General features: G+C 36.1%; 1 protein-coding gene across 2 annotated transcripts in view; it reads right to left on the bottom strand.

The window, feature by feature from the left end:
• Nucleotides 1-11,414: 11,414 nt before the first annotated feature.
• Nucleotides 11,415-19,164, bottom strand: part of LOC145665008 (uncharacterized) — a 106,918-nt gene continuing 99,168 nt past the window's right edge. For both annotated transcript variants that reach the window (XM_081732198.1, XM_081732208.1), the window contains one exon: nt 11,415-14,649. In XM_081732198.1, the coding sequence (XP_081588324.1) occupies nt 14,530-14,649 (120 nt within the window). In that variant the 3' untranslated portion in view covers nt 11,415-14,529. The remainder of the gene's footprint in view (nt 14,650-19,164) is intronic.

The following is a 19,164-nucleotide window of genomic DNA, read 5'->3' on the forward strand; positions in this document are numbered from 1 at the left end:
TCTTATTTTCTGGAACTTATAAGCTGTACTCCAGTAAGTACGCCAGAAGTTTTTACTTGGGGGGGTGTTCAAAATAAAAGGGGGGGTGTTCTCAGAATAGTGATATAATTTTTAAACAAACTCAAACAAGAAAACAGTATATTTTGTTACGCAACTATTGCAACACTACTACTACTACTTCTACTACTACTACTACTACTACTACTACTACTACTACTACTACTACTACTACTACTACTACTAATAATAATAATAATAATAATAATAATAATAATAATAATATCAGCTCTTCGCACTGGTAGGTTCAATAAAGTAAGTTCACACATTTCAGCATTTATTATTATTATGAAACTAAGTAATACAGTGAAACCTCTCAAAATGGACATCGGTGGAACACCATTATTTGCCCGTAAATGAGGGGTGTCCCTAAAAGGAAGGGTTCTCTTTTCACCCCAGCAAGTTTTAGTGGGTGTTTTTTTTTTTTTTCAAAAATATTAATTAGGAAAAATTCCCTCGTCCCATGATGAAATCACATTCGTTTAGTAATTTATACCGTACATAGTTCCAATTTCATTATTTTAATATTCTAACGCTGTTGTTAACGTTAATTGTTGTAATATTATTTGATCTCTTAATGTCCGTTCCTGCCCCTTCCTGGCTGCGTTATTGGCTCTGAATATCTTTCATAGGAAAATTATTCATTGATTTAGTTGTTTTCCAGAAATCCAGTTTTTCAATTTACAAATATTTTGTATCTTTCTGTTTTGTCTTCTTTAATATACCCTAATTTTAAAAATCCCAGGGCTCATAGTGATCTGGTCTCTTGTAAATACTTGAAAAGTGACCAAAAATGGGCAAAGCACACGAAAAAGTGACCAAAATTTCATCATGCCCCTTTTTTGTTTTGCCAATTTCTCCATCACCTCTCTCTCTTTGTTTGTTTTGTTTCTTCTTTCCTTCTTCTTTTTGAGCTTCCTCCTTTCTTAGATTTTCAGAGTAAGCTTTGTAGTTATGTGGGATCTTGCATCGTTTGGCCTAATCCTCGTTTCGCCTAACCAATTATCTGACACTTTTATGACAGATAAAAGATAAGCTTTATGTCCGCCATTTTAGGCGAAATAAGGATACTCGTTTGGCCTAATCCTCGTTTTGCCTAAAATGGTGGACTACAAAAAAATCGTGGAGATGAAACTGGAGGGAAATTTTTCGAAAAAAAAATCCCTACTATGTGAAGAACTGAGAAATATAAATTAGTTTTCCCATAACTAATTTGTAATAGGACTATTTGCTTTCGGGAAAATGTTTCGATAATTGTACAGTTACTTTTCCGTTCCATTTTGAGAATATTAATGCCCGCACAGGGTGTATAGTGACTATATTTGAGATGAGAGAAACACAAAAAGTTACACCTGTTATTAATTTTGTTTAAAGGTGAGTGCTGTTCAAAAGTAAGTTTTAGTTTGCAGTTTGTTTCCAAATATCTGATATTGTCAAATGGTACTGCTAATCGATACGTTAAAGGAAATATAGTTTGTGTGTTTCTTCTTATGTACAGATGGTGATCAGAAAAATGGAAACACCTCTAGTTGGCAACACTTCAGATGTACGGGTTGGCAGTGGTGTCGTGGCGCCCGCAGCGCTGGACCGCTGGTGGTGGTGTGTTAGGTCGGTCTCCATACTACGTCAGGCGCAGTGGAACAGCAGTGTCCAGTGGCTGCAGCAGACGGAGCTAGTGTAAAATGGGAGACCTCTCAGATTTTCAAAGAGGGCAAATTGTTGGTGCGCGGTTATGTTGAGTGAGTGTGACGGTAATGGCTACTGTGTTAGGTGTGTCGCGTGGGACCGTGTCGAAGGTGATGACGGCCTACACAACACATGGGAAAACCACATCAGGGAAGCGGAACAGTGGGCGGAAGAAAATCATGAGTGACAGGTCACGCCGGGTATTAAAGCGCATTGTCACGCAGAACCGTCGTGCCGCTGCGGAGCAAGTGACGGAGGAACTCAATCAGCACCTCCCCCACCCTGTTTCGACAATCACAGTCCGCCGCGAATTACATGACATGAACTTACGGGGTCGTGTTGGACGGGCCAAACCTCTCATCAGGGACAATAAGGCTTTCGCACCCCGCAAATGCTGCCGCGACCATGCAACTTGGACCGTTGAGGACTGGAAACGTGTGATAAGGTCGGATGAGTCATCCTTCACCCTATTCCCAATCACGAGCCGTGTTTATGTGTGGAGAACGCCCAAAGAAGCTTATGATCTGCAGTGTCTCCGCTCAACTGTGAAACATGGCGGCGGCTCGGTGATGCTGTGGGCCGCCATATCATGGTTTTCATTAGGTCCTGTGGTCACACATAGTGGACGAATCACTGCCAACGATTATGTCGCAATTTTAGGAGATCACTTGCATCCTATGGTCCGGATGTTGTTCCCCGACAATGACGTCATCTTCCAGGATGATAATGCACCCATTCACACAGCTGGCCTTGTTGCAGCGTGGTTTGAGGAACATCGGGATGAAGTTCAACACTTCCCCTGGCCCGCCCAATCCCCAGATCTCAACATAATTGAACATCTGTGGTCCGTCTTGGAAACACGAGTCCGGCGACGATTTCCACCTCCATCCTCTCTCACAGAACTGGCCGATGCCCTGCACGAGGAATGGTGTAAAATTCCACTTGCTACCATTCACGACCTCTATGCCTCCATCCCACGTCGCATCAAGGCTGTTCTGAAGGGGAAAAGTGGCCCGACACCATATTAATCTGGTAAGTTGCAATTTCGTTCAGGTATTTCCATTTTTCTGATCACCATTTGTAGGTGCAAAAGTTATTTTATTGTAGGTTTTGCTGATCTTTCAGACGATTTCATTCCAGTTTCAACGCTTTGTTGAAACTGTTAATGCATTATAAGAGATCCGATTGTGATTCTATTGTAATTACTCTATGAAATTTGTAACTATTTCGAGCTAGATCTGACAAAAGATCCCTAAATTTGCTCATAACTTAACAATGGACAATTGTGATCGCAATGAGCGATTTGTGACAAATCGCTCCGTTGACAAATTGCTCTTTGGATAATTCTACAATTCAAACATCTCAATGTGTTACTGACAAAGAAAGAAGAAAAATATATTTCATTTCTTATTATTACTTTTGAAATTACAACTTTTGAGTTTAATTTCCACTCGTTTCACATACTACCGGGAATGTCCATAGCATAAGTCTCTGAGAGGCACATTGAGATTGAAATCCGGGCTTCTCGGTGGTTGTTTCAGCAGGAAGAAGTTGAATGCTCCTCCAAACAGGTGGTGGTCAACCGGGATCTGTTACGAGGGTGGTTGTCCTGCTGGTACACTCCATTTGCACTCGTATGACAGAAATAAAGATATAGTTGACTCTGGTGATCTTCGTACTTCGATACAATACGGGTGAATAGTAGGTACCAAAGGTCCAAAACATTGCTTACAGAAAAACCTATAAATCAACATGGTCTCCGTTATCTTGTACAATTCCAACCTGACATAATTTCGTTGGGCTGGCACCAAATTATAGATCACTAACGGCGTGATGAGATTGAAATCGAGACTCATCGCACCAGGGTTTGCTGGTTTAAATCAGCTGTTAAAAAAAAAAAAAAAGGTTTAAACAAAAAAAAAAAAACGAAAAATGTTCGTAAAAGTGTAAGTGTTAAAACATTTATGGGTTATCACGTTTCACTCCCGTATATTATTCGTATTATATTCAGACCTAAATTTCCCATTCATTACCCAAAAAGATTATACTACAAAAGCAACTTTTGTATTTTTTTAATAAGTTTATGAATACTTCTTTTGTGATTTTTTTTTTATAGTTTGTTATTATTGTTATGCAATTTCAATCAAAGAAAAATTCTAAATATTATTTCATTTTAATAATGTTTACTATTGATAAAATACATCGAAATGTTGTAGTTCTGGGTGGGGGGGGAGAGGAGGGTTCATACAAATCCCACGAGAGGCATTTATTGAAATCAGAAGTATCTTTGGTATTTATTTATGTACAAATGGGTCAGAGCCAAAGTGGACTCAAATAATTCGTATCTTTATTCGCTTTTCTTACAGATATGCAAATTAAGTCTATTTCTTCTTCTTCTCGTTGTATTTCCCTATCTTGGACTAATAAAAGTCGTAATGAACTAACTTGGACTAAATTAGTTCTTCTGTACTCTGCAGCATTTTGAAATTGTCCATATGCAATTCTGTATAATGGTTTCACTTGTGCAACCGGTTATCTTTTTGTCCTTCTGAAGTGGCTCTTGACAGTTACATTAACAAGTACCTAAAGATCAGCACAACGTATTTTTACCAGGAGTCCTTCATGAGTGAGTCGGCAGACATATCGCATTTGTGGTCAATTAGTCCCGGTTTCGAGTTCAAATGGAGGACAATTTCTCTCGAATGTAAGCCGAGAAGCGGTTTGATTCCGCTTTAAGCTTATGTGACCTCTTCCAGCATAACCCGGTTGTTGCATAATAACACCAAGATGGAACAAACTTATTTCTCTCCATATGTGATAAATATACATACAGCAAATTATTTAAACAAACAAACAAACAAAAAAAACTGGTTTAAACTCAAAAAATACCGGGTTTAAACAAAAAAACGGGTTTATTTATTTTTTTAACATGATTTTTGCCAAACCTGCATCGCACCATGCTACTCGTTTTTATGGTCCAGTCATGGCATTCTGTTGCCAGTGTAAAACATTAACCGTAGTGACATAAATTTCCAAATTATGCAGATTCAATATTGAAACCGGAAATATATCTATAACTTACGGCAGGAATAGAATGATAATGTGAGACATGCAACCTGTTTATCGAAAACTGAATTCTCATCAAAAACGATTTCTCATTATCTCTTACGATTTTAAATATTTAGGAATCAATATTGAAACCGAAAGTTGTACTAGTTCTTACTTTAATAGAAGACTCAAGCTGAGATGAAATCTATTCTTAAGATTTGGAATCCATACCATAAATCGTTTGGATCGTTAGAGAACGTGTCGATATATATACTATATATGAGTAGGCCAATGACAAAACCCGTTAAATTCACTTAAAAAAATGACATAGTGGTTGCTCTGGAAACCTTAGTTGGAAAGCTATTATTTCCAAATAGTATTCAGTAGAAAAAGCCATTTTAACTAGTTGAAAATTGAGATTGAAATATGTGCCAATTACCAAAACTTGTTAAATCCATCATGGCAACAGATGCAAAACCAGTTAAATCCCTCTTCCATATTCAGTTTCGTAAACTGTTAAATCCCAAACCTGCAAATAACCTCATGAGAAAAGCAGAATCAGACCCAGTTAATTTCCAGATTTCAAACAATTTGTGGTTTCGTACTTTATAAGATTAGTCTAGTAATCTGAATATTTATTGCAACTCTTCGTAAATCATTTGAAATTTTATTTGGCAGAATTTGAAGTGTGTGCTTTCATTATTTTTTTTATTTTTGGACTGAAAATTGAAAAAAAAAAGAAAATGAAATCTTTAGTTTTACGTCCCACTGTTATGCCGATCAGGCTAAAGGGGACGGTGATGATGAGAAATGAATGAAATGGTGGAATGAAGAAAGTGGGAGAAAACGGGAGAACCCCGAGAAAACCCACGAGCATGGTGTTTGTCCACCACAAAGTCCACATGGCGCGAGCTGGGATCGAACCAGGGCCCCAAGTATCGGAGGTGAACGCTCTACTACGGAGCAACCGCGCACCCTGGACTGAAAATGGAGACACTATACGTCTTAACCTAACTGTTCGTGAAACTTTTCTGTGTTTATTTGCTTTTCTTTAATAATGGACGCAAAATCGAAAGAAAACGATACTCTAAACAGCGATGATCATGATTTTGTTATCAGGCAACACCAAAATTGTCTAGAAAACGTACAAGGCACATGAAAAACTGGAAACGAAATGTAGCCAAAAAGACAAGGTGAGTGGATTGTTAAAAGTCGTTTGTTTTGTATTTCAGGGTAACTCTTTACTTTGAACAGAACATTGTTGGATTAGATTCTTCTCTAAACGGTCTCTTCACCTTCAGCAGAACCTCTTTCTTAAAATGTCTCGTGTCAATTATCATTCAAAATTATAACATGCTTCTGGTACATGTTAAAAAATTTTGCCACTTATTTAACATTTCTGATTCTCTTTCTGCCACTGTTTTGCTCAAATTTAACATTTGCACATTTTGTTTTGCTATATTTCAAATTCATATATTGGGATAGTTGGCAAATTAATATTCACCCTATGTTAGTCCATAAAAGGTTACGAACTCTTCCAAAATATAGTCATTCAGTTTAGAAATGTATACGGATAGGTATAACTCCGCTTGTAGTTACGAAGGGTTTGACGATTGAAAGCAGCTCAAAGCTCACGTTTTACAGAGGTTTTTCAGGAATAGAAAACCGAGAAAATGGTGATGCACCAGAGGACGACGACAATATGAATTTCCATTTAGTAGATGATGATGGAGAGGAGGTTACATAATTCAATTTTTGCACATTTGGATCCATTGTTTTCAATTTAGAACAAAATTAATGTAGCATTTATGTATCCATATTCATTTGTGTCAATCTTGTGCAATGTATAGTTGATAATACATCCCCTCCCCCTAATATTTTAGTAGTCATAATACTGATTTCTGACTCTGACTCCCTTTCTTTTTGATAGGTTTTGTATCTTGAGCCTCAGCAACAATGGCCGCTCGTCCAGATGCGAAAGCTGTTATTTCCATTTACATAAGCAAAGCCTGTTAAATCCAAACATGTTATTTTCTTCTATAACGCAATTCACAGACTAGTGTGATTATACAGCTTTCGACAGACCAACTCTCACATTATTCTTAATTTTTTAATGTTCTCTAGTTTCTAATGTTATTTTACAATTATGACATGTTTAAACAGTTTTTCTCCATTTGTCACAAATTTTAAAATGTGAATTTAAGGGGTTTTGCTATTCGCCTACCCATATAGATTCGTATATATATCTATGGTCTTAGTAAATACATAAAGGAGTTTTGGTAATCCTAACTCCTCGAAAATAGTTAATATAATATTAATCTATACTAGCAGCGTTCACCCCGCTTCGCTGCGGTCACCCCGGAACGCAATAAACTTTGTTACTTAGATAATTTTTACTTTTTCGCTTTCAAGTGATATGATAAAAACCATAGAAGATTGCAGTAAATGTTAACATTATATCGCCTGTCATTTATGTTAACCCGCCCCGCTTCGCTGCGGTCACCCCCGAACGCAATAAACTTTGTTACTTAGATAATTTTTACTTTTTCGCTTTCAAGTGATATGATAAAAACCATTATAACGCCTGTCATGTATGTTAACCCGCCGAGTGACACGGTCATGCGGGTTGCATATAAATACGTTTATTTTTATACCTATGATGAACTAACAAAGGATTTGTACGTAATGGACACCTGAATGGTCAATTATCTCAAGACACTGGTAATTGAAAATTAAAGTGATATGATAAAAACCATCTAGGGTCCAAATCCTAATAACCCCCCAAAAATAAAAGAAATTGGTTCAGCCGTATTAGCGTGATGAGCGGACAAAGGATTTGTACGTTCTCTTTTATATATATAGATATTTTGCAATTCTTAATTCTTTATATACTAGGGAATTTTCTCTTATATAATTTCTCTCTAGTTGAATTTCCACGATTTTTTCTTATTGTCCGCCATTTTAGGCGTAACGAGGATTAGACCAAACGAGGATCATTTTTTCGCCTAAAATGGCGGACAGAAATCTTATCATTTACCTGTCATAAAAATGTCAGATAATTGGTTAGGCGAAACGAGGATTAGGCCAAACGTGGCAACACGGTTATGTGGTAAGCAGACTTAGCACATGTAAAAAGCTCCTGAGTAAGTGGAACCAGTTCTGGCCTATTTCCGAATTTCTTCGTCTCAGACATTATCGTTCCTCTCAAAAAAGTATCTTTTAGTGACAAATTTGAAAAAAGTAACTTTTAGTGACCAACTTCAAAAAAAAAGTAAATTTTAGTTAAAAAAGTGACTCGTTATGAGCTCTGTTCCACTCAATCAATTTACGTGAACAAAAATATACTTTACAAAAATTAAGCTAGCGCCAAATGCGTTCCTGCATAACACTAGACTCAGTCTAAAATATATATATAATTCTTAATTCGATCGATCTCCTCATTTCTAAAAACGTTTTGGCTACACCCTTCTAACGTCCGTCAGTTGATACACCACTTACAGAGCAGGCTCAAAACCAGCCACAGAGCTTTGGGGAGCCACGAATATGTTAGGAGGGGCCAAGTCATTAAAAATTTTATTTTCAAATATCTAAATTGTGCATGTTGTATTGAGGTCTGGAGGGGACATGAAAAATTAAGGGAGAGCCGGGCCCTCCATAGCCCCCTCTGGTTGTGAGCCTGTTACAGAGTAGTACTTACCAACTGAATCTGGTATAGGCTTATTACTATATTGTCACATTTTTCCTTGTTGAGGAGGAGGTAGGTGAATGACCTCTCAAGACGTTGCCAATTTCAGTCATCTGCATCTGTACATCAATCTCTTTTCTCGGAAACGACCGCGGAGCCCAGGAGGGTAGGTATAAAGCGGGTCTGTTTTGTCAATTGTTTTGATCGAAACACCGCCCGAAACAATGAAGTCATGTGGTTCTTGAAGCCCGTATATGAGAATGAGGTCGTTTCATATTTTGAAGTGAAATAAATAAATAAGAATATTGCCTTCTTTCCTAAACGCTAAACCTTTTTTAACTTGATGTAATAAATAACCTATTTGATACTGATTGATACAATTGGATTTGGGGGAGTATTCCTTTTCCAGCCAGGGGTGTGTGTAAAGAAATTTGGAGGGGTGTTAGGGGGGTGTAGATTACTCCCTGCTGTACTCTTTGATAGTACTTTCATGTGTCTCATAAAGGCAATGGTATACTGCCGAAACTAACACAATACAAGGTGTCTGAGAAAAGTAATGAGACTGGCAACACTGAGGGCGATCTAGCAACGTTGTATCTATCGGCCTGTGCTAGACCGGTTTGTTTATCCACAGACAAAGGATATATTGTATTGTAGTCTGTGTGTTTATCTCTTCCACTTCCTCAGTCCGAGTTACAACTCCGTACAGCTAACACATTATTTTTGACAGCGCCATCAGTGAAGTTGTGTGTTACAGAAATGGAGCATCGGAATTTAGAGCAACGTTGTGCAATAAAGTTTTGTGTTAAATTTGGTGAATTCCGCGAGTGTGTTTTGAAAAGTTGAAACAGGCCTATGAGGAACATTGCTTACCAAGAGCACAAGTTTTCCGCTGGCACAAATCATTTTTGGAAGGCCGAGAACACGTTGAAGATGAACCTCGCTCAGGGAAACCTTCATCTTCAAAAACTGACGAAAACGTTGAACGTGTGAGGGCTCTTGTGAAATCAGACGGTTGTTTAACAACAAGGATGATGAGTGAACAGTTAAATTTAAAACTGTCACGGTACATCAAATTTTGACAGACAATTTGAACATGTGAAAGATTTATGCCAAAATGGTGCCGAAAAACTTCACAACTGAACAGAAGGACAATGGAAAAAACGTGTGCGTTGATCGTCTTGAGATGATTGCCAATGACTAAGAATTCTTCAATTGTGTGATCACAGGTGATGAATCTTGAATATTTGAGTACGATCCTGAAACAAAGCGGGAAAGCGAAGAGTGGCACACTCCATCATCTCCTCGGCCGAAGAAATGTATGAGCAAATCAAAGATCAAGACGATGCTGACTTGTTTTTTGACAGTAAGGGTATCGTGCACAAAGAATTTCTTCCACTAGGACAAACTGTCAACCAAGTGTTTTATAAAAGTGTCCTTGAAAGGCTCAGGAAAAGAGTGATTCGTTTGAGACCAGACATTGCAAACGAGTGGATGCTTCACCATGACAATGCCCTGTGTAACACGGCCATTTCCATCAGTGAATTTTTGACCTCAAAACGCATTACTGTTGTTACTCAACCCCCCTATTCACCTGATTTGAGTCTTTGTGACGTTTTCCTGTTCCCGAAATTGAAACATGTCCTAAAAGGACGTAATTTTGGAACTCTGGAGAACATGTAAAATACTGCGACCAACCAGTTAAAAGTCATACCAGTTGAAGACTTCCAGCGCCGCTACCAAGAGTAGGAACAACGACTCCGCCAGTGTATAGCTGCCCAAGGGAGCTACTTTGAAGGGGATAACATTGTGTTCTTTGAAAAACATAAAAACTTTAGTTAGTACAAAATCAGTCCCATTACTTTTCTCACACACCTCGTAAGCAAATATATTTTTTTTTTTGTTTTCGTCAGATTTTATTTTTGGTACAGATTCACTGTACGGATCCATACGTAAATTCAATTGTATATATACTTATTTTTCAGCAAATCTATTCATATCATTGACAATCATTTTTGGGGTGTGGACTTGCATTCCTCTGTACAGATTCACTTTAGTGGGTGGGGTACACGATATTGTGCAAAAGACACTAACTAACTTGTGCTAGGCAGCCATTAAAAAGCACGAATGTCATCTAACCAAGTTAGAGCAGGGGTGCCCAAGTGACAGTAAGGAGTGCGTTTGTAGAGAGCAAGTGTGTGAGCGAAGTTGGGTATACACATAAATGAGAATAGTGCAAAACATATATGCCATAAAATTACTTACTTTACATGTTGAATCATGTATTTGTACGTTACTAAAGACATTATAGGTAATATCCCGATATATATTTTTATTGCTTGCATATTTGTGTTCTGAAGAAACGTAGCATATTACTAACGTAAATTTCACAATTATGTGGATCCCATAACTCTCGAACATTTCCATAGCTAAGTACCATGAGTTAGCACATTGACTTCAGGGACCTTATGCAGAGTCGTTCTGACGCGTGATTAGTGCAATACTAAAGACTTCGACTAACATGTTTCCTGCACTAGTCAGGCATTTAGTATGGCGCTAATCATCCGTCAAAACGACTCTGATAAGACCCCAAATATTTCAGTTTGTATACTGTTAGTTACTAGCTCCCTTATGGGTAAATCCGTGCGCATAACAGGTTCGACTTTCATAAATGTACTTTTACGTAGATACACATTTCATAGGTAAGAACACATTTAGATTATTTAGACACTAGTCTAATAATCTATTAAAAATTATTATAATATTATTAAAAATTATTATATTATTGAAAATTTGTTCTGTAAATTTTACATATCTGTGGATCCGTACAATAAATCTGATGCTTAAGAACTCTAATTCATCAGAATAAAAATATGCATGTTATAAATCAGAATATGTTATAAATAAAAATATGAATTAGCAAAGTGAAATGTATCAATATTGTGTAAAAATCAGTTTTAATTTAATCAATTAACAAGAAAATACATTGATAATGATATAATCATTTGTTATTTATGTAGATATTATCAATCCCCTAATATCTTAATATAATTACATGACCTTTTAAAGGTGAGAAAAATCGTCATCATTGGGGTTTAACAACATACAGAACTTTAAGACTAGCTCCTTGTTATTGTTTTTATTTATGATATATAAGGTATGTCATTTGTTTGTTACATTTGAATGTAGTGAGTGACAGTAAATCATTTCCGTAAGTTGCAATCAATGTAGCCATCAGAATGTTCCTTGAAGACACCAAAAGTATTATTTACAAAATTAATTATTTTATTACTTACAAAAGAGAAATATATACATATAACACAGTCGTTGTTAATCTAACAAGAAGAAAGGGAAACACCAAGCTTGTAACTGAAATAATGGATAACTATCTTATTTTGATCGATAACAGTACAGGTCCAGGAAATGCAATACAAAATTATTTACTATATTTTTTTGTCCAAATTATGTACGGTACTCATAACCCACTAAAATGTTATACGGTATTAGTGTATGATTATCTTCTAATTTTACTGTAACAATTCAATTTAAGCTACTCTCTTTCCCCTTTTCTGATAAAATTTGAAGAGTCGAGCATATGATAAACGGAATCATGGGTAAATATTTTTTTATGGAAATATTCTCATACATTTTTATTTTAATATATCATAGAGCGAAATAGCTCAAGGGGTAAAGCGTTGGCTTCGCATTCGGGAGGTCGTGGGTTCGATTCCCGCTGCAGACCATCCTGACAGGTTTTCCTCAGTTCTAGCAGGCAAATGCCAGATGGTACCTACTAAACAAGTCCTGGCCGATCAAAAATCATTTTCGTTGTTATTGTTGTTAGATATAGTATAAAATGGCCTCTGAGCTTTATCTGGTGATTGTTAAAGAAATAAATAAATACAATTTACTCTATTTCCAGTTAAATTTTCATTCTGTGAATCTGCACGATATTGGGATATTATTAAAAATGCATTTGCATATTAAAATGTTGATTCCGAGAAATTGAACATAGAAATAATTTTAATTAAAACGTTGGTTTGAATTGGATTAGAAGAATTGATGAAGTACTGTGATAGCAAGGTATCTCTGGGAAGTGATGTTATGGTAAGTATGTTTTTACTTATATATCAAATAAATAAAACTCATTTATTTTTTGAAAGTAGTAGAACAGTGTTTCATCACTTTTTCCTTCCTTTCGAGCTCACTAAAAGAATGTAATTACATATGTATGCGTACATTTATTTATATTTCCCTTCAGTGATCGAATTTATAAACATTTCTTTCTTTTTTTCTGCAGGCTGGTAGCACTATTACTTTCACTGAAGTTAAATGTTCTGTACAAACAATGCAAGCATCTCACAAATCTGCATTGCTACATTTTCTCTTTATAATTACGTCAATACACTATACAAATCTATTGCTTCAAATGATTTTGATATAGAAACACACAAGTTGTAGAAAATTTACCACATTTGGTGGAATTAGATGCCATTGATATTGGAATAGGAATAAAACTCGAAATGAGCAATTTCAGGTTTTATTTGACCACTCTTAACGAGAAGAGCTAACTTTAAAAAAAGAAAAACTTAAACTGCGACAAAGTATATTCTTTAGTAACAATAGGCCATATCTGTGCTCTTGATCACTAAACAAAAAGGAAATTCGTTTACAAAGGCACCAACTACCATCGTTTGCGCAAAACTGGCAATACTTGATGATTTAAAGAACCAGTAAGAATATTCTGAACTAAATCATCATCTACAATTAAAAACCTGTAGGCCTATATATGATATGTGGTTGATTCAGAAAGTAATGCCTCCAAGCATACTACTTGGCCAACAGTACTGCAAATTATCATTAATGCACTGATGGTTAAGCTATAGAATGTCACTTGTCTCATCATCCTATCTCTTCTCGTTCCAGAGTAATGAAGCAATTCAAGGCATCCAGTGGTGGCGTCCGGTTGAAACAGCGGGCTGTCATTGAATTTCTGACTGCGGAAGGTTGTGCGTCCAGGAACATTCATCGCCGGCGACGAGTCGTACATATACCATTACGACCGGGAACAAATGGTCAGTCGATGGAGTACCGCCACACTTCCTCCCCTCCGCTAGAAAAAAAATCAAAGTTGTCTCATCTGCTGGCAAAGTGTTGTTGACATTCTGCCTCATCCTGCCTGTAGTCCGGATCTTCCGCCTTGTGACTTTTGACTCTCCCCAAACTTAAGGATCACCTTAAGAGCGAACGCTACAGTTGTGACGCGGGGGTGGAAACAACAGTTCCGCAATGGTGTCGCCAGCAGCCACCACAATTCTTCGCTGACGGCATGAAAAACGTTGTTTCGCGTTGGTTTGTATTGCCCGTAATTGGGACTAGGTGTTGCAAAATGATGCCACCATTTCTAGCTGACATTACAAGCTTTCCACTGATACCTGTATCCGTGCTATGTGTCAAAACACAGATAAAAGTATCACCTTGGAGGCATTATTTTCTGAATCACCCTCGTATAAACGCAAAATCAATTTCAGTAGAACGGTATTACCACAAACACTAAGACAATATTTCCCTTTCTTTAAGTTAGACATGAATTACAATGTACACTTATCTTCTTATTTTACACATTACTCTTCAAGACAGTTAGTCTTACACAACTCGGACCATTTGTAAGATTCACCACAGCAAGCAATTTATTAGCTTTTTTTTAATATGCTCTTGCTTCTGTTTACATATTTACAGTAGAGTTCTTCGCGATAGAATAGTGCTCAGCAAAATATCAATTAACATAACGTTGCTCAGTCTTAAATCAGCCCTTGCACTGAGATTTTAACACTGCTTATCACAACCAACAACAAATATAATATACAGAACTTTTTATTTGATTTGTTTTCAGAATATGTTTATTTCTTAGAGAAAATTAAGCTTTCGGGCTTTTACTTAGTTGGCTCTGAAAGCCTTTTTCAATCGCCTGGTAAACCTGCTAAAGCGGGCCCGAAATACAGTAGATTGCTGAAACACAAAGGCGTCATAACACGCTGTAAGGATTTCGTTATTTACATAATGACACAAGGCATGGCACAACATACTGGTAGACAGACGGGTACAACTGCTGCACCCCCTGCTCCTCCCTTGCCGTCTCCTTTTCCTGCCTTCCCATCATCCTTCATTTTGGCCTGTAAAAGAACGAATGGAACAATTACCAAACGTGCTGTACTTGTTCGGACAGAATTAATCTATGCTACTAAAAAGTAAAAGTGACACACTCAACAACGCCCAGGGTACTTCAGAAAGCAACAAGTCTTGTAGAAAATAGTATATCTGTACGTCTTGTGCAAGTTTCTCAAAATTAAACTATGGACTTACAAAATATAAGGAATAAGTGCAAAGTCCAGTTTCGATAAGTGTTTTCTGATGTTTGAAATGTTCTTTTTCATACAATAATGCCATCAATACTAAAAATATGTTGAGAGTTATAAACTTTAAGTTAATTAATGTAACATGCCACGAACAAATACAAAGCCAATTTTTAGATGTGTTTCAATTGACGACTAAATCATATGTTACCTCCCCGATATTAGTAGTGGCCAGGAAAGTTAGAAATTTAGATATGTTCGAAAATTTCTGTAACATATAAGCGTATATATTCTCAAAGATGTAACCTCCGTTGCAAATACTGTATTATAATATTTAAGCATGTTAATTTATATCTTTTAAGTTATGCACATTTTCTCAGTGTACTGTAGATCTTGTGCTTTGCAAAAAATCAACTAATATTTATAACAAGTGACTAGTACTATTGTTGCTAGAAACGTGAAATTCGGACAGAATGCTCCTTTTGTCAGGAAAGAAGGGATATTTTGAAATTCGTATTGTAAGTGTAGACGAAGAGGGTTCAATTTCTTTTGTCAATAGCGTGGTGTCTTATTAATCCCTGGAGTTAGAGAGATTTGGCTTCATATAAACTTTTCATTAAACCCAACTGAATACATGTTTCAACGATCCCGAAAATTCTGTTCCTAAAGAAGTAAAGGAGACAATTTCTACGTATAATCTTCAAAGTACCCTTCCTTTATTCAGGAAGTGCTCAAGAATTCACGTTAAGTTGCACCTCGAATTGAATTGTCAAATATATACTAATGAGATACCATTTTCACGTACCATATATATATATATATATATATATATATATATATATATATATATATATGCACTTTACTACGTGAAACAATAAACAGAAACAAAATTACCGTTATATTACTTAATGTGGTAACAAAATTTATACCCATCAGTATGTACTATATAAATATTGATCATAAATCAATATTACTGATTTAAGTTGTAGGTATACAATGAATCATGAAACGATGTAAGTCAGTTAGTCCCAAGAAGAAACAAAGAGAAACTGCTAAGTTTCTTGAGAAAAAATCTCAATAAATGTAGGAATTTCATTAATTTAGAACCTCTTAAGTTCTTTAGACACGATCATATTTCTATCATACATTGGATCACAGATTTCATCAGATTGAACTGTAGGATGGACAGTTGTGGGTGTACCATTGAAGAGTTGATTTGAATAAGGGCTCATGTAACAAAATTTTAATTTCACAGAATACTTTTCTTCTTCAAATTTTATAGTCATATTTCAAGATTATGTATTAGCAATATAGATATCTCTGTAGGGGACAATAAACAATCTTAATTATAGAATGTAATATGTAAAACATGATACGATCTTGTAAACTTTCAACTTTGTTATGTGAGTCCTTATCCAAACCAACCCTTCAATTTTGGGATTACGTACAACATTTGGAGCTATGTTTTATTTTCATCCGACATACTTGAAAGGAAACAAATGAAAAGCATGGTGCGATATAACACTATTTTGATCATCATCACTTCCATATGAATGTACCGGTAGAATTTCACTCATACACTAATTCTTACTGATATGCAATTATCAGAATGGCAGCTGCCACGTAACTAAAATAAACTTCACAAGAAACCATATTGGTATGCTCATTATATATATATATATATATATATATATATATATATATATATATATATATATATATGCTCAGAGTTTTAATATAGGGTTAAATAAATTTCAAGACTTAAAGATGGTGAAATGGGCACTAGTGTACGTAATCTCTATGCTCAAATGTTATTTCTCAGTTTTGGTAGCATTGTGGAAATAGTCATGGGTGGTTGACTATATATAAAAACTTTGCAATTAGCTATTAAAAGAAAAAAAAAACAATCGAATGAAGAAATATTAAGAACTAAGGGGAAAAATAATGTTTGATCTGTGTAAGGCATATACAATTTTCAGTTAACTTTTACCGTATAGTCACGTTATAGGAGGACAATAAAAAGAAGTGAAGAGGATTTATTAAACACCTGCAGGGACATAGATTTACACGTAAATGTGGAAATAAAACTAATTACATGAAAACTCCAGTTGACCAACACTGTAAATTATGGATCTGATAAAATATCAAATAATACTTTCAACAAAGTGGATACTTTCAGATATCTAGGATCAACATTAACAGACCAAGACCATATCTACGAAGAAATTAAATGTCGACTGAAAGCAGAGAGCTCGCGTTATTGCTCAGTCCAAACTCTTCTCTTCGGAAATTCTGTCGAGGAATCTGAAGTTTAAAATACGTAGAAGGATAATTACACCTATTGTACTGTATGGCTGTATGGTTGCGAAACATGGTCGCTTGCTTTGAGAGAAGAATGCAGACTGAAAGTATTCGAAAACAGAATCCTGAAGCGAATATTCGGGTTCAAGAGGAATGGGAGCGGAGAATGGTGGGAACTCCATAACGAGGAATTCCGTAATTTATACTGTTTACCTAACATTGTTAGAGTCATTGGGCCTTATGCAGTGTCGTTCTAACGCGTTATTAGTGCCATACTAAAGAGTTCGACTAACATATGTTTCCTGCAGCAACATGCCGCTAATGATGTCTTTAATATGACGCTAATGATAACATCAAAACGACTCTGCATAAGGCCCATTAAGTCGAGAAGGTAGCTAGATCATGTAGCCAGGATGGAAGAAAGTAGCAGTAGGAAAGAAGGTAGAAACGTAATCGGAGAAAGGCCATTAGGAAGAAAACATAGACGTAGATGGGAGGACAATATTAAGTTGAATCTTCCGAAAATAGGAATACAAAGTAGAAAGTGGACACGGTTGGTTAAGGTGAGAAGTCAATGGAAAGCTTTCGTGAATGCGGCATTGAACCTCAGAGTTCCATAGGCCATAGAATTAGTTATTATGTAATCACCAAGTGTGTAGCCACGAGAAGGGGCATCGGAGCCAGGCCCTTCAAATGATTTTCTGGATCCCCAAATGACCAGCTTTTAAAACCTCATCGTACGATTACGTCGCTCCAGTCATTTAAAAACAACAAAGTTTACATATAAGGGCAAATTACGGAAAATTTACAAATTAATAATATACGGTAAATAATTTACCTATTGAAAAATAGTATGGTATCTCTTCTGTGTAAGGAATGATCAATGCACAGCTTGCTACCACATCTGCTACAATCGATTGACTTAGTACTCCTGTGCGGATCATGTCCAATATGAAGCATGAAAATATTTTATATAAGTCTACTTTAAAATAATTGTTAATCTATGCCAATACGAGAATTTGTATCGTGAACGGAAACGTAACCACTGAAGTTACTTTTAAAATAGGGATGTATCAAATTTCTTTGACATGGAAAAGCTTCTGTTGTTTGGCAACAGTGATTTTTCAGTAATACACGCCGAAGAGTTTGTTTACCGTATATGCTGTGTACAGGAAAAGGCGAGTATGTCTTTACTAAAGTATTTTAAGGAAGCATGAAAAGCAGCTCAGAAGACAATACTGCTGCTGCAAAAAAGGAACAACAAAATGTGCAACATTTTAGAAGTAAGGAAAATAATTTAGAGATGCAGTGTCCTGGTGAGTTAGGGTTAGAAGAACCCGTACAGCCAATTCTGCCATGTTATCCAAAGTCGGAAATAGGAAACAGATCGCGGTCGTTTTCTAACAAGTGGTATGATGGAAGACAATGGCTAGAGTTGTCGTATTGTGGTCTAATGAGTAGATCGCTTGACAATGGCTAGAATATTCCATTTCTGTTGATGCTGCACTTTGTTTCCCTTGTTGGTGCTTTTAAGAAGGGTGTGGATATTATATTTACTCTAAGGATTGAAAACATGCTGGAAAACAAAATTTTCCGGTTTTTTCATGTCTCAAAATCACTAGCTATAACACTTTTTTTCCTTTTCTGGCGTTGCACATTGTAGCTGCCCCCTTCAAAACCGACGGGCTCCTCCTAGATAAACCCGCTTACAACGATATTGTATATCTGTGAATTATTTTCATATGAATTACTTCCATTTTTCTTGTAGTTATTGTGGGCAAAGGTGTTTAATAGTGCACAATCTGTTGTTAAGAAGAAGAAAAAAATTAGATAATATGTCGTTGATTTTTATATATAATTAATGAATAATTGTAGGAGGTTGGCAAGATGGCGTAGAATGTTCTACACAATAGAGCGTTATGCTCTTCAATTATTTCAATTTAATTTTTAACTACAATTTCAATTTTGGACATAATTTAGTGCATTACAATTTTTATAGTGTTATACATAATTTTTTGTATGTTCTACGCTTCT

Source organism: Thermobia domestica, chromosome 1 (assembly GCF_964235325.1).
Source record: "Thermobia domestica chromosome 1, izTheDome1.hap1.1, whole genome shotgun sequence".
NCBI classification, from domain to species: domain Eukaryota; kingdom Metazoa; phylum Arthropoda; class Insecta; order Zygentoma; family Lepismatidae; genus Thermobia; species Thermobia domestica.